The sequence below is a fragment of the Oncorhynchus masou genome, chromosome 23 (assembly GCF_036934945.1).
Source record: "Oncorhynchus masou masou isolate Uvic2021 chromosome 23, UVic_Omas_1.1, whole genome shotgun sequence".
Taxonomy (NCBI): Eukaryota; Metazoa; Chordata; class Actinopteri; order Salmoniformes; family Salmonidae; genus Oncorhynchus; species Oncorhynchus masou.
In genome coordinates, this window is record NC_088234.1 from 12030099 (window position 1) to 12047713 (window position 17615).

General features: G+C 43.6%; 1 protein-coding gene across 3 annotated transcripts in view; it reads left to right on the forward strand.

The window, feature by feature from the left end:
* LOC135510312 (rho GTPase-activating protein 6-like) overlaps positions 1–17615 on the forward strand; it is a 165539-nt gene that overhangs the window by 125047 nt on the left and 22877 nt on the right. For all 3 annotated transcript variants that reach the window (XM_064931145.1, XM_064931146.1, XM_064931148.1), the window contains exons 4-5: positions 15402–15487; positions 16359–16577. In XM_064931145.1, coding sequence (XP_064787217.1) covers positions 15402–15487; positions 16359–16577 — 305 coding nt within the window. The remainder of the gene's footprint in view (positions 1–15401; positions 15488–16358; positions 16578–17615) is intronic.

The window sequence follows — 17615 nt, forward strand, 5'->3', positions numbered from 1 at the left end:
GTAGATGAGAACTAGCGCCTACAGAATTATAAATATTTAACACATCAAAATAAAGCTTAACTTCTTGTTAATCCAGCCGCTGTGTCAGATTCCAAAAAGGCTTTATGGCGAAAGCCCACCATGTGATTATCTGAGGACAGCGCCCCACATACAAAAGCATGAAAACCATATTTCAACCAGGCACGTGTGCCACGAAAGTCAGAAATAGCGATATAATACAGGCCTTACCTTTGATGATCTTCTGTTGGCACTCCAAAAGGTCCCAATTACATCACAAATGCTCCTTTTGTTCGACAAAGTCCTTCTTTATATCCATAAAAACTCAGTTTAGCTGGCGCGCTTCAGTCAATAATCCACCCAGTTTCCCTCCATCAAAATGCATACAAAATGAATCCCAAACGTTACTAATAAACTTTTCCAAACAAGTCAAACAACGTTTATAATCAAACCTCAGGTCCCCTAATACGTAAATAAACGATAAAATGTTAGACGGAGAATCGTTATTGTCTTTACCGGAGAAAAATATCAAAGAAAAACGTTCTCTTCCATGCGCTTGGAAACACTACAGACACAATGGGAGCCACCTAGAAAAAACTACAATATCTGGCTGATTTTTCCAAAACCCAGCCTGAAACTCTTTCTAAAGACTGACATCTAGTGGAAGCCCTCGGAACTGCAATCTGGGAGGACTTCACCTTATAATAAAAGTGACAGCCATTGAAAATAGTGGAAGGCTGAAATGTTTTTTTTGGGGGGGGATGGTTTGTCCTCGGGGTTTCGCCTGCCATATCAGTTCATTTATACTCACAGACATGGAGAGGAGGTTGAGGACATCGCTATTGGGGTGTAGCTGTTTTTTAGTAATACGAGGGGAACCCAGTGTAAGGAATATGTGACCCCTGAGTTCATTTACATTACATACACCCTTAGCGACCTGTCATTCAGGGCAAGTGGGGCATTAATGCGTGTCACATATCAGTTTGCAAATAATGTAAAAAAAATAAGAAATGTAATTGAGTTTATTAAGCCGCGTACAAACATGGTCTCTTTTTGTCTTTCTTGATTAATATAAAACTCCAAAATGCAGGTGTTTCAGCCGAGCTCAATGCTTTCTGTGGGGGTGGGGCTAGCCAGCAGAAAGTACAAAGCGTTGCATCTGTTTTCTATCATGATTGGCTCAGTTTTCTGTCACTCATGAGACAGTACGTCATCCCCAATTCTAACGTTAGAAATTGCTGTGTGACGTAATCTGCTGTTGGGACAGCTTTATGTGGGCCCTAACAATTTGCGGGCACCGTTTGTCACCGTTATAGTGCAATTAATGTATTGTTTAGTGTTGTGTTGTATTGTGTTGTTGCTTTGATGGCATTCATCCCACATTTTTTAGTTTGCCCCACCAAGATTTGCATGCTAATATCGCCACTGAACATCACAGTAATCATGTTATTTTGTTTGTTTTCCACCTCAGCTTCTAATTTGATTAATTTTGTCTCATTGCTGGCCTGAGATGAACGAGCTATCGTATTGTTAGTCATTCATGGTTTCCATCACATGAAGATATGTTGTCATTTATAGACCCCTTTATAAAGGACTGGACACCATGTAAAGCTCAGTACCGCAGAGACCTGTATTCCCCTGCTGCAGAGATCCAGGACTGGACCTGTAGTCTCAGTCATAGTACCGCAGAGACCTGTATTCCCCTGCTGCAGAGATCCAGGACTGGACCTGTAGTCTCAGTCATAGTACTGCAGAGACCTACATTCCCCTGCTGCAGAGATCCAGGACTGGACCTGTAGTCTCAGTCATAGTACCGCAGAGACCTGTATTCCCCTGCTGCGGAGTTCCAGGACTAGACCTGTAGTCTCAGTCATAGTACCGCAGAGACCTATATTCTCCTGCTGCAGAGATCCAGGACTGGACCTGTAGTCTCAGTCATAGTACCGCAGAGACCTGTATTCCCCTGCTGCGGAGTTCCAGGACTGGACCTGTAGTATTCTAGAAATAGTTTCTCGTAAAAGCTGTCGTTTATCATAACAGGGACACACATCTGCTTTGTGTGTATACATCTGTTGTAGTTTAAAGCCCAAGTCTACATGAGCTATTAGAGCTGATATTAATACTACCTATCCCACAGAGTCTCCCCAATGATGCCTCCTCCAGTATACATTCATCATATTGCTGGCCTGAGTTGAACTAGCTACCGTATTGTTAGTTAGCGAAGTCATTCATGGTTTATCATAACAGGGACACACATCTGCTTTTGTGTGTGTATTCATCCGTTTATCTGACAAACTCTGCAGGGGGGTCCAGAATGTAGCTACTGTGTCACAGCCAGTTAGCATAGGCCTACAGACCTAGCTTATGGTCCTGTAATTCAAATGAGGACAGCTACTAGCTAGCTAGCTAGCTTATTAGCTAGTTGGAAAGCTAGCTTATTAGACAGTTAGCCACCTAGCCCGCTAGTCAACAAGCCACATGCTGGCTAATTAGCCAGTTAGCTTGTTAACCAGTGACAGGAGGATTTAGCTAGTTGCGTGCCGACCCATCTGATACCTCTGATGTACCTACCCACACCTGTCCATGGCTTTCCTGTGCTGTACCTTTGGACCGGCTTCAAGTAAAGTATTAGATGAGAGAGAGAGAGAGAGAGAGAGAGAGAGAGAGAGAGAGAGAGAGAGCTCAGCAGGCTCTGCTCACACTTACTGGCCTGAGGCCAAACCACGACCAACAACATTGGACACGTTATGGAACAAAAAGCATTTACTATTTCCTCCTGGAATATCCAAGGCCTGAGGTCATCTGCCTTTGGCCTGAAGAGCAGAAACCCGGACTTCACCAAAGAAATCGGTAATACAGACATTGTCATCCTGCAAGAAACCTGGTATAGAGGAGACAGACCCACTGGATGCCCTCTAGGTTACAGAGAGCTGGTAGTCCCATCCACAAAACTACCAGGGGTGAAACAGGGAAGGGACTCAGGGGGTATGCTAATTTGGTATAGAGCAGACCTAACTCACTCCATTAAATTAATCAAAACAGGAACATTCAAAAGGAAATTATCTTAACAGAGAAAAATGTCCTCCTGTGTGCTACCTATATCCCCCCACTAGAATCCCCATATTTTAATGAAGACAGCTTCTCCATCCTGGAGGGGGAAATCAATCATTTCCAGGCCCAGGGACATGTACTAGTCTGTGGCGACCTAAATGCCAGAACCGGACAAGAACCTGACACCCTCAGCACACAGGGGGACAAACACTTGCCTGGAGGTGACAGCATTCCCTCCCCCGTATGCCCCCCTAGGCACAACTATGACAACATAACCAACAAAAACGGGTCACAACTCCTGCAGCTCTGTCGCACGCTGGGTATGTACATAGTCAATGGTAGGCTTCGAGGGGACTCCTATGGTAGGTACACCTATAGCTCATCTCTTGGCAGAAGTACTGTAGACTACTTTATCACTGACCTCAACCCAGAGTCTCTCAGAGTGTTCACAGTCAGCCCACTGACACCCCTATCACACAGCAAAATCACAGTCTACCTAAACAGAGCAATACTCAATCATGAGGCATCAAAGCCAAAGGAAATGAGTAACATTAAGAAATGCTATAGATGGAAGGAATGCAGTTTGGAAACCTACCAAAAAACAATTAGGCAACAACAAATTCAATCCCTTTTAGACAATTTCCTGGGTAAAACGTTCCACTGTAATAGTGAAGGTGTAAACTTGGCAGTAGAAAATCTTAACAGTATATTTGACCTCTCAGCTTCCCTATCAAATCTAAAAATCTCAAATAGAAAACCGAAGAAAATTAACAACAATGACAAATGGTTTGATGAAGAATGCAAAAATCTAAGAAAGAAATTGAGAAACCTGTCCAACCAAAAACATAGAGACCCGGAAAACCTGAGTCTACGCCTTCACTATGGTGAATCACTAAAACAATACAGAAATACACTATGGAAAAAGAAGGAACAGCATGTCAGAAATCAGCTCAATGTAATTGAAGAATCCATAGACTCTAACCACTTCTGGGAAAATTGGAAAACACTAAACAAACAACAACACGAAGAATTATCTATCCAAAATGGAGATGTATGGGTAAACCACTTCTCCAATCTTTTTGGCTCTATAACAAAGAATAAATAGCAAAAACATATACATGATCAAATACAGATCTTAGAATCAACTATTAAAGACTACCAGAACCCACTGGATTCTCCAATTACATTGAATGAGTTACAGGACAAAATAAAAACCCTCCAACCCAAAAAGGCCTGTGGTGTTGATGGTATCCTCAATGAAATGATCAAATATACAGACAACAAATTCCAATTGGCTATACTAAAACTCTTTAACATCATCCTTAGCTCTGGCATCTTCCCCAATATTTGGAACCAAGGACTGATCACCCCAATCCACAAAAATGGAGACAAATTTGACCCCAATAACTACCGTGGAATATGCGTCAACAGTAACCTTGGGAAAATCCTCTGCATTATCATTAACAGCAGACTCGTACACTTCCTCAATGAAAACAATGTACTGAGCAAATGTCAAATTGGCTTTTTACCAAATTACCGTACAACAGACCATGTATTCACCCTGCACACCCTAATTGACAACCAAACAAACCAAAACAAAGGCAAAGTCTTCTCATGCTTTGTTGATTTCAAAAAAGCCTTCGACTCAATTTGGCATGAGGGTCTGCTATACAAACTGATGGAAAGTGGTGTTGGGGGTAAAACATACGACATCATAAAATCCATGTACACAAACAACAAGTGTGCGGTTAAAATTGGCAAAAAACACACACATTTCTTCACACAGGGTCGTGGGGTTAGACAGGGATGCAGCTTAAGCCCCACCCTCTTCAACATATATATCAACGAACTGGCGCGGGCACTAGAAAAGTCTGCAGCACCCGGCCTCACCCTACTAGAATCTGAAGTCAAATGTCTGCTGTTTGCTGATGATCTGGTGCTTCTGTCACCAACCAAGGAGGGCCTACAGCAGCACCTAGATCTTATGCACAGATTCTGTCAGACCTGGGCCTTGACAGTAAATCTCAGTAAGACCAAAATAATGGTGTTCCAAAAAGGTCCAGTCACCAGGACCACAAATACACATTCCATCTAGACACTGTTGCCCTAGAGCACACAAAAAACTATACATACCTTGGCCTAAACATCAGCGCCACAGGTAACTTCCACAAAGCTGTGAACGATCTGAGAGACAAGGCAAGAAGGGCATTCTATGCCATCAAAAGGAACATAAATTTCAACATACCAATTAGGATTTGGCTAAAAATACTTGAATCAGTCATAGAGCCCATTGCCCTTTATGGTTGTGAGGTCTGGGGTCCGCTCACCAACCAAGACTTCACAAAATGGGACAAACACCAAATTGAGACTCTGCACGCAGAATTCTGCAAAAATATCCCCCGTGTACAACGTAGAACACCAAATAATGCATGCAGAGCAGAATTAGGCCGATACCCACTAATTATCAAAATCCAGAAAAGAGCTGTTAAATTCTATAACCACCTAAAAGGAAGCGATTCCCAAACCTTCCACAACAAAGCCATCACCTACAGAGAGATGAACCTGGAGAAGAGGCCCCTAAGCAAGCTGGTCCTGGGGCTCTGTTCACAAACACACCCTACAGAGCCCCATGACAGCAGCACAATTAGACCCAACCAAATCATGAGAAAACAAAAAGATAATTACTTGACACATTGGAAAGAATTAACAAAAAACCAGAGCAAACTAGAATGCTTTTTGGCCCTACACAGAGAGTACACAGCGGCAGAATACCTGACCACTGTGACTGACCCAAAATTAAGGAAAGCTTTGACTATGTACAGACTCAGCGAGTATAGCCTTGCTATTGAGAAAGGCCGCCGTAGGCAGACATGGCTCTCAAGAGAAGACAGGCTATGTGCTCACTGCCCACAAAATGCGGTGGAAACTGAGCTGCACTTCCTAACCTCCTGACCAATGTATGACCATATTAGAGAGACATATTTCCCTCAGATTACACAGATCCACAAACAAATCCAATTTTGAAAAACTCCCATATCTACTGGGTGAAATTCCACAGTGTGCCATCAGAGCAGCAAGATTTGTGACCTGTTGCCACGAGAAAAGGGCAACCAGTGAAGAACACGCACCATTGTAAATACAACCCATATCCATGCTTATTTATTTTATCTTGTGTCCTTAACCATTTGTACATTGTAAAAACACTGTATATATATATATAATATGACATTTGTAATGTCTTTGTTGTTTTGAAACTTCTGTATGTGTGATGTCTACTGTTAATTTTTATTGTTTATTTCACTTTATATATTATCTACCTTACTTGCTTTGGCAATGTTAACACATGTTACCCATGCCAATAAAGCCCCTTGAATTGATAATTGAATTGAGAGAGAGAGAGAGAGAGAGAGAGACAGAGAGAGAGAGTGAGAAAGACAGAGAGAGAGAGTGAGAAAGACAGAGAGAGAGAGTGAGAAAGACAGAGAGAGAGAGTGAGAAAGACAGAGAGAGAGAGTGAGAAAGACAGAGAGAGAGAGAGAGAGAGAAAGACAGAGAGAGACAGACAGACAGACAGACAGACAGACAGACAGTGAGACAGAGAGTGAGAGAGACAGAGAGAGAGAGACAGAGTGAGAGAGAGAGCTAGAGAGAGAAAGACAGAGAGAAAAAGACAGTGAGAGAGACAGAGAGAGTGAGAGAGACAGAGACAGAGAGTGAGAGAGAGAGATAGAAAGAGAAAGACAGAGAGAGAGAGAGAGAGAAAGACAGAGAAAGACAGTGAGAGAGATAGTGAGAGAGACAGAGAGAGAGAGAGAGAGATAGAGAGAGAACGACAGAGAGAGAGAGAGAGATAGATATCTACTGGGTGAAATTCAACAGTGTGCCATCAGAGCAGCAAGTTTTATGACCTGTTGCCACGAGAAAAGGGCAACCAGTGAAGAACACGCACCATTGTAAATACAACCCATATCTATGCTTATTTATTTTATCCTGTGTCCTTAACCATTTGTACATTGTAAAAACACTGTATATATATATATATATATATATATATATATATATATATATATATATATATATATATATATATATATGACATTTGTAATGTCTTTATTGTTTTGAAACTTCTGTATGTGTGATGTCTACTGTTAATTTTTATTGTTTATTTCACTTTATATATTATCTACCTTACTTGCTTTGGCAATGTTAACACATGTTACCCATGCCAATAAAGCCCCTTGAATTGAATTGAATTGAATTGATAGAGAGAGAGAGAGAGAGAGGGAGAGAGAGAGAGAGAGACAGAGAGAGAGACTGAGAGTGAGAGAGACAGAGAGAGAGAGAGAGAGAGAGACAGAGAGTGAGAGAGAGAGAGAGAGAGAGAGAGACAGAGACAGAGAGTGAGAGAGAGAGATAGAGAGAGAAAGACAGAGAGAAAAAGACAGAGTGAGAGAGACAGAGAGAGAGAGAGAGACAGAGACAGAGAGTGAGAGAGAGAGCTAGAGAGAGAAAGACAGAGAGAAAAAGACAGAGTGAGAGAGACAGAGAGAGAGTGAGAGAGACAGAGAGTGAGAGAGAGAGATAGACAGAGAGAGAGAGAGAGAGAGAGAGAGAGAAAGAGAGAGAGAGAAAGAGAGAGAGAGGTTCAGTCAACCCTTACAGTATCCTTAGAGCTTTACTGCTGGGCACAGTCTGCCATGTATTGTGTGTGTGTGACATCAACACATTATTTACGAAATGTTTAAATTGCCTAATGTCAGCCCCTTAACAAGGCATTAGCACCTTATAATCATTAGAACAACCACAGTCCTTACTGTTTACAGAGTACAGTCAACACAGTCCTTACTGTTTACAGAGTACAGTCAACACAGGTCCTCACTGTTTACAGAGTACAGTCAACACAGGTCCTCACTGTTTACAGAGTACAGTCAACACAGTCCTCACTGTTTACAGAGAACAGTCAACACAGGTCCTCACTGTTTACAGAGTACAGTCAACACAGGTCCTCACTGTTTACAGAGAACAGTCAACACAGGTCCTCACTGTTTACAGTGTACAGTCAACACAGTCCTCACTGTTTACAGAGAACAGTCAACACAGGTCCTCACTGTTTACAGAGAACAGTCAACACAGGTCCTCACTGTTTACAGAGTACAGTCAACACAGGTCCTCACTGTTTACAGAGTACAGTCAACACAGGTCCTCACTGTTTACAGAGAACAGTCAACACAGGTCCTCACTGTTTACAGAGAACAGTCAACACAGGTCCTCACTGTTTACAGAGTACAGTCAACACAGTCCTCACTGTTTACAGAGTACAGTCAACACAGTCCTCACTGTTTACAGAGTACAGTCAACACAGTCCTTACTGTTTACAGAGAACAGTCAACACAGGTCCTCACTGTTTACAGAGTACAGTCAACACAGGTCCTCACTGTTTACAGAGTACAGTCAACACAGGTCCTCACTGTTTACAGAGTACAGTCAACACAGGTCCTCACTGTTAGAGAGTACAGTCAACACAGGTCCTCACTGTTTACAGAATACAGTCAACACAGTCCTCACTGTTTACAGAGTACAGTCAACACAGTCCTCACTGTTTACAGAGAACAGTCAACACAGGTCCTCACTGTTTACAGAGTACAGTCAACACAGGTCCTCACTGTTTACAGAGTACAGTCAACACAGGTCCTCACTGTTAGAGAGAACAGTCAACACAGGTCCTCACTGTTTACAGAGTACAGTCAACACAGTCCTCACTGTTTACAGAGTACAGTCAACACAGGTCCTCACTGTTTACAGAGTACAGTCAACACAGGTCCTCACTGTTTACAGAGTACAGTCAACACAGGTCCTCACTGTTAGAGAGTACAGTCAACACAGGTCCTCACTGTTAGAGAGTACAGTCAACACAGGTCCTCACTGTTTACAGAGTACAGTCAACACAGGTCCTCACTGTTAGAGAGTACAGTCAACACAGGTCCTCACTGTTAGAGATAAAGACTTTACAGAGAACAGTCAACACAGTCCTTACTGTTTACAGAGTACAGTCAACACAGGTCCTCACTGTTAGAGAGTACAGTCAACACAGGTCCTCACTGTTTACAGAGTACAGTCAACACAGGTCCTCACTGTTTACAGAGAACAGTCAACACAGTCCTTACTGTTTACAGAGTACAGTCAACACAGGTCCTCACTGTTTACAGAGTACAGTCAACACAGTCCTTACTGTTTACAGAGTACAGTCAACACAGTCCTCACTGTTTACAGAGAACAGTCAACACAGGTCCTCACTGTTTACAGAGTACAGTCAACACAGGTCCTCACTGTTTACAGAGTACAGTCAACACAGGTCCTCACTGTTTACAGAGAACAGTCAACACAGGTCCTCACTGTTTACAGAGAACAGTCAACACAGGTCCTCACTGTTTACAGAGTACAGTCAACACAGTCCTCACTGTTTACAGAGTACAGTCAACACAGTCCTCACTGTTTACAGAGTACAGTCAACACAGTCCTTACTGTTTACAGAGAACAGTCAACACAGGTCCTCACTGTTTACAGAGTACAGTCAACACAGGTCCTCACTGTTTACAGAGTACAGTCAACACAGGTCCTCACTGTTTACAGAGAACAGTCAACACAGGTCCTCACTGTTTACAGAGTACAGTCAACACAGTCCTCACTGTTTACAGAGTACAGTCAACACAGTCCTCACTGTTTACAGAGTACAGTCAACACAGTCCTTACTGTTTACAGAGAACAGTCAACACAGGTCCTCACTGTTTACAGAGTACAGTCAACACAGGTCCTCACTGTTTACAGAGTACAGTCAACACAGGTCCTCACTGTTAGAGAGTACAGTCAACACAGGTCCTCACTGTTAGAGATAAAGACTTTACAGAGAACAGTCAACACAGTCCTTACTGTTTACAGAGTACAGTCAACACAGGTCCTCACTGTTAGAGAGTACAGTCAACACAGGTCCTCACTGTTTACAGAGTACAGTCAACACAGGTCCTCACTGTTTACAGAGTACAGTCAACACAGGTCCTCACTGTTTACAGAGTACAGTCAACACAGTCCTCACTGTTTACAGAGTACAGTCAACACAGGTCCTCACTGTTAGAGATAAAGACTTTACAGAGTACAGTCAACACAGGTCGGGCTGGCAGGTTCTTCTTATTGTCTAACTAAACACTTCTGGTTTGTCAGAAAGCAGAGGGCAGGTTTAGCAAGTCAACACTTGCTCCAAGACATTATGCTGTCTTATCTAAAGACATCGGGGCTGCTTAATGGGGGATATGTAGACAAAGGAGACTGGAGGAGTTTCGGCCTAAATACGGGGGCGGGTGGGGGTGTTACCATAGAGATACAGTTCTGTTATTGTAAAGGTAAACCGTTGGATTCGAAACCTAACTCCCCAGCTTGAAATATCTATGTTCACGTCTCCTCATATAGTATAATTGGCTAAGATGTTTGTCAAGCGGGCAGGCCTGTGTGTTTGCGAGGTAGAAGTTCCCTGGTTGGAGCCCAGTGAGGGACAGGGACAGGGATAGGGACAGGGATAGGGACAGGGATTGGGACTGGGACAGGGACTGGGACTGGGACAGGGACTGGGACAGGGACAGGGACAGGGACAGGGACAGGGACAGGGACAGGAACAGGGACTGGGACACGGACAGGGACAGGGACAGGGACTGGGACAGGGACAGGGACAGGGACAGGGACAGGGACAGGGATTGGGAGAGGGACAGGGACAGGGATTGGGATTGGGTTTGGGATTGGGATTGGGATTGGGAATGGGAATGGGATTGGGACAGTGACAGGGACAGGGACTGGGACTGGCACAGGGACAGGGACAGGGACAGGGACTGGGACAGTGACAGGGACAGGGACTGGGACAGTGACAGGGACAGGGACAGTGACAGTGACAGGGACAGGGACAGGGACAGTGACAGGGACAGGGACAGGGACTGGGACAGGGACAGGGACAGGGACTGGGACTGGGACTGGGACTGGGACTGGGACTGGCACAAGGACAGGGACAGTGACAGGGACAGTGACAGGGACAGGGACTGGGACTGGGACTGGCACAGGGACAGGGACAGGGACAGGGACAGGGACAGGGACAGGGACTGGGACAGGGACAGGGACAGGGACTGGGACTGGGACTGGGACTGGGACTGGCACAAGGACAGTGACAGGGACAGGGACAGTGACAGGGACAGTGACAGGGACAGGGACTGGGACTGGGACTGGCACAGGGACAGGGACAGGGACAGGGACAGTGACAGGGACAGGGACAGGGACAGGGACAGGGATTGGGACAGGAACTGGGACTGGGACTGGGACTGGGACAGGGACAGGGACTGGGACAGGGACAGTGACAGTGACAGGGACAGGGACAGTGACAGTGACAGGGACAGGGACAGTGACAGTGACAGGGACAGTGACAGTGACAGGGACAGGGACAGGGACAGGGACTGGGACAGTGACAGGGACAGTGACAGGGACAGGGACAGGGACAGGGACAGGGACTGGGACAGGGACTGGGACTGGCACAGGGAAGTAAGCTATACTGTTAAGCAAGCACAGTGACACCTGTTATACTGTGTTTACGGTTGAGTTGCCTTGCTGTCTGTCTTCTAGCTGTGACTGTAGGTTACATCTCAAATGGCACCCTATTCCCTATATACCGCACTACTTTTGCACATGACCCATATAGCGCTGGTCAAACGTAGTGCACTATATAGGAAAAAGGGTGCCATTTGGGATGGCCATGGTTGTTTGACTAATAGGATGTATCCTTATCCTCTTGAAACCTCCTCTCCCTGCCACTCTCTACGACCTCGGGACAATTAGGCCAGATTACAATGCCAGGCCAGAACTCACACAGCAACATGGTCCCATTCAAATGTGTAAAAATAGTGACGTTTAAGCCTTGTATGTATGTGCAACTAGCGATGACATACTATATATCGCGACATTAAAATAATGGCATTTTACTGTTGTGGTTTATTGACACCAACATGTTAAATGTCACCAGAACCATGAACATAGAGAGAGTGACCAACTTTTAGAATTTAAAATATAATATATATTTTTAACAGTCAGTTACATGGTATTGTTATTGTAATGTTAATGTTGACCTAACATGGCTGCCATAGAATGTTGAAGTGTCATGTTAATTAATGCATCATAATGTAGAACCCTCAATGTCCCACCTCTCTAAAAACATGGCTCTGTCACCAAAGGTGAGGAAAACACAGGAATATACAACAGGTATCAGTGTTCCTCAGATCTGCGAGTTTAAACTGAATATAAGGAGGGTATTTAGGGGAAGGGGTTGTTTATGGATGGGGTCAAAGTGTAATACTTAGGGCAGTGGCTTCCAACTTTTTCTAGCATGAGAGCTACTTTAAAAAAAATAGAATATGTCACAAGCTACACATTTTATTTTGGCTTTCAAATAGGCACATTCTTCACTTCTCCCATGTATCTCCTACCCCGGGTCCTTACTGTACAAGAAAAAGTAGTGTACTATGTTTTCTGTCAATATACCTGGTAAAATAATGGTTCATAAACAACTCTAAGTGGGGGCCTTATAAACTCTGTGATAATCTGTTCCCAGATTATGTTTTATATTTTCCCAAATTATGTTCTCAGTTTTTATTTTCACTCTTAAAATTAGAATTTTTCAAATGGATGTTCTGAGTCCATGTCAATGGTTCAATCACATATTTTGTGGAAGAAAGAAAAGTTACACATTTAGATTTTTGAGTGCAGTTGCCCTTTAAATGCTCATCTGGCCTGATGGCTGCTGATAATTTCACGGCAAAGTTGGAAAATGACAACTAATAGATACAAATGATACAGTGCCTTCGGAAAGTATTCAGACCCCTTGATTTCATCAATCTACACACAATATCCTATAATGACATAGCAAAAACAGGTCTTTAGAATTTTTGGTTAATTTATATAAAAAAGAACAACTGAAATATCAAGTTTACATAAGTATTCAGACCCTTTACTCAGTACTTTGTTGAAGCACCTTTGGCAGCAATTACAGCCTCGAGTCTTATTGGGTTTGACGCTACAAGCTTGGCACACCCGTATTTGGGGAGTTTCTCCCATTCTTCTCTGCAGATCCTCTCAAGCTCTGTCAGGTTGGATGGGGAGCATTGCTGCACAGCTATTTTCAGGTCTCTCCAGACATGTTCGATCGGGTTCAAGTCCGGGCTCTGGCAGGGCCACTTAAGGACATTCAGGGACTTATGCTAAAGACACTCCTGCGTTGTCTTGACTGTGTGCTTAGGGTCATTGTCCTGTAGGAAGGTGAACCTTCGCCCAGGTCTGAAGTCCTGAGCACTCTGGAGCAGGCTTTCAACAAGGATCTCACTGTACTTTGCTCCATTCATCTTTGCCTTCATCCTGACTAGTCTCCCAGTCCCTGCAGCTGAAAAACATCCCCCAGCATGATGCTGCCACCACCATGCTTCACCATAGGGATGGAGCCAGGTTACCTCCAGACGTCACGCTTGGCATTCAGGCCAAAGACCTTGGTTTTATCAGACCAAAGAATCTAGAGGTGCCTTTTGGCAAACTCCAAGTGGGCTGTCTTGTGCCTTTTACTGAGGAGTGGCTTCCATCTGGCCACTCTACCAACAAAAGAAACCTGATTGGTGGAGTACTGTCCTTCTGGAAGGTTCTCCCATCTCCACAGAGGAACTCTGGAGCTCTGTCAGAGTGACCATCGGATTCTTGGTCACCTCCCTGACCAAGGCCCTTCTCCCACGATTGCTCAGTTTGTCCGGGTGGCCAGCTCTAGGAATATTATTGGTGGTTCCAAACCTCTTCCATTTAAGAATGATGGAGGCCACTTTGTTCTTGAGCACCTTCAATGCTGCCGACATTTTTTGGTACCCTTCCCCAAATCTGTGCCTCGACACAATCCTGTCTCGGAGCTCTACAGACAATTCCTTTGACCTCATGGCTTGGTGTTTGCTCTAACATGCATTGTCAACTGTGGGACCTTATAAGGACAGGTGTGTGCCTTTCCACATCATGTCCAATCATTAGAATTTACCACAGGTGGACTCCAAAAGATGATCAATGGAAACAGGATGCACCTCAGGTACATTTCGAGTCTCATAGCAAAGGGTCTGAATACTTATTTAAATAAGGTCATTTTAATACATTTGTAAACATTTCTAAAAACCTGTTTCCGCTTTGTCATTATGGGGTATTGTGGTGTCATTATGGGGTACTGTGATGTCGCTATGGGGTATTAGGATGCCATTATGGGGTATTGTGTTGTCATAATGGGACATTGTGATGTCATTATGGCGTATTGTGCTGTCACTATGGGGTATTGTGATGTCATAATGGTGTATTGTGATGTCGCTATGGGGTATTGTGTATTGATTGCTGAGGATTTGTATTTATTTAATACATTTTAGAATAAAACTAACGTAACAATATGTGAAAAAAGTCAAGGGGTCTGAATACTTTCTGAAGACACTGTATACTTACTCATGATGTACTTCTGCCAGGTAAGACAACTTTGCAGTTAACATTTAACTTAGGTTTTTGGGGAATGTATTTCTGTCAACCCACAAGATGGTTATCACATCAATTGGCTACACACAGCCAGACAGGGGAAATATTGCTGGAAATTAATTGGCAGATATTATGTTAGGGTTTGGCATTTTAAGACAATAGTGGCTGATACCTGTGAAATTAGTTTATGACAGTTAGAAGTTAAACACGTGAAAATTCCATGTACTTTCAGAATTGTTTAGCAAGCTACTCATAGGTAGTCTGCCGAGCAACCTGTGGGAGACCGCTGACATAGGGCATTACTGGGCCCCAATCCCCATGGGTAGAATATATGGTTCCCACCATAGAAATGTTGCTGTTGCATGTATGGCTATTTAACCCTCAAAACACAGGGGAAGAGAAAAGATGAAACACCTTCCTGTTTGTGAGTCGTGGAGATGAGATGGGATTAGAATGGGTGGAGGGAAGGAGAGGAATGTTGATAGTCTCAGGGAGGAAGGGAATTACAACTTGTTAAAAATAAGTATCCTTAATGTAAGATTGTTCTCTCTCTTCTCTCTCCCTCTCTCTCCCCCCCTCTCTCTCTCTCTCTCTCTCTCTCCCTCTCTCCCTCTCTCTCTCTCTCTCTCTCTCTCTCTCTCTCTCTCTCACCCTCTCTCTCTCTCTCCCTGTCTCTCTCTCTCTCTCCCTCTCTCTTTCTCCTTCCCAATCTATCCCTCTCTCTCTCTCTCTCTCTCTCTATCCCTCTCTCTTTCTCCATCCCTCCCTCACTCCCTTCACCTCTCCCACAGAGACAGCCGCCAAGGCGTTTGGTATAACCCTCTCCCAGGCGATAGCCAACGACCGTGCGTACAAGCAGCGCCAGGATGCTCTGAAGGTTGGTTGTTTTCAGCGTCAGATTGTTTTACTGTAAATTGTGAAAAAATGCAGTACAAACTCAGCAGTGGGTCTAGATCCAGGTGAACAACTAACTATCCAAAAGCAAGTAAAACATTTAAATAAATAAAAACTCCCACTCGAAAAGACAGAAGAACAACATTTTAAAGGGATAGCCCTTTTTCTACTTACCCAGAGTCCAGTATGAAGGAAGTTGAAGGTAGTTTAGCGAGCCAATGCTCGCTAATGCTAGCTCAATGACTGGAAGTCTACCGGAACAGCTAATGCTAGCTCAATGACTGGAAGTCTACAGGAACAGCTAATGCTAGCTCAATGACTGGAAGTCTACAGGAACAGCTAATGCTAGCTCAATGACTGGAAGTCTACAGGAACAGCTATTGCTAGCTCAATGACTGGAAGTCTACAGGAAACAGCTAATGCTAGGTCAATGACTGGATGTCTACAGGAACAGCTAATGCTAGCTCAATGACTGGAAGTCTACAGGAACAGCTAATGCTAGCTCAATGACTGGAAGTCTACAGGAACAGCTAATGCTAGCTCAATGACTGGAAGTCTACAGGAACAGCTAATGCTAGCTCAATGACTGGAAGTCTACAGGAACAGCTAATGCTAGCTCAATGACTGGAAGTCTACAGGAACAGCTAGCATACTGGCTCGCGAAACGACCTTCTTCCTTCATACTGGACGCAGAGACAGAAATGGTATCCATGAGTTTATCTGACTCTGGGTAAGAATAAAAAAAGTAATTGACAAATTATCACACTACCACTTTACTTTAGTTCGTTTTACTGTGTGTTGCACTTGATTTGATTTGAGTTTGAAAGTTTGATCTGATTTGATTTGCTCTGAAGGAGAGCAGAAGAGACTGTCTGGATCTGGAGGCCAGCGTCCTGATGTTCCGGGCTGAAAAACGCCAGCTTAGCGACGGGAACAAACCCCTCTGCAGCACGGCTTCATCACCCTTCAGTGGATCTACAGCTTCGTCTTCATCAACCTCGTCAGTGCTGGAGCTGCACAGCAAGCCTCTCTCACCCAGGTTCCTGGATAACACGTCCAGAGTGCAGAGACGGGTGAGTTGGAGAGAGCAGACAAAGACGCACGCGCACGTGCCGTGTACACATGAACACACATGAACACACACACACACACACACACAATGAGCCCGTTTGGACTGATATATGCTGACCTCTTCTGGGCATTTGAAAGAGCTGTCAAAAGTCCAACAAACATTTGTCAACTACAATTTTCAAAACATGACCATGTTATCATATGGTGTCTTCAGGAAGTATTCACGTTCATTTTGTTTTGTTGCATTTAAATGTTTATGTCACAGCCTACACACAATACCCCATAATGTCAAAGTGGAACTATGTTTTCTGCATTTCTTTCCGATTAATTCAAAATTAAAAGCTAAAATGTCTTGATTCAATTAGTATTAAACCCCTTTGCTATGGCAAAAACCTAAATACGTTTAGCTACTCCACAATACAAACCTAAATACGTTTAGCTACTCCACAATACTAACCTAAATACGTTTCGCGACTCCACAATACTAACCTAAATACGTTTAGCGACTCCACAATACTAACCTAAATACGTTTAGCTACTCCACAATACTGACCTAAATACGTTTAGCTACTCCACAATGCTAACCTAAATACGTTTAGCTACTCCAAAATACTAACCTAAATACGTTTAGCTACTCCACAATACTAACCTAAATACGTTTAGCTGCTCCACAATACAAACCTAAATACGTTTAGCTACTCCACAATACAAACCTAAATACATTTAGCTACTCCACAATACTAACCTAAATACGTTTAGCTACTCCACAATACTAACCTAAATACGTTTAGCTACTCCACAATACAAACCTAAATACGTTTAGCTACTCCACAATACTAACCTAAATACGTTTAGCTACTCCACAATACTAACCTAAATACGTTTAGCTACTCCACAATACTGACCTAAATACGTTTAGCTACTCCACAATACTAACCTAAATACGTTTAGCTACTCCACAATACAAACCTAAATACGTTTAGCTACTCCACAATACTAACCTAAATACGTTTAGCTACTCCACAATACTGACCTAAATA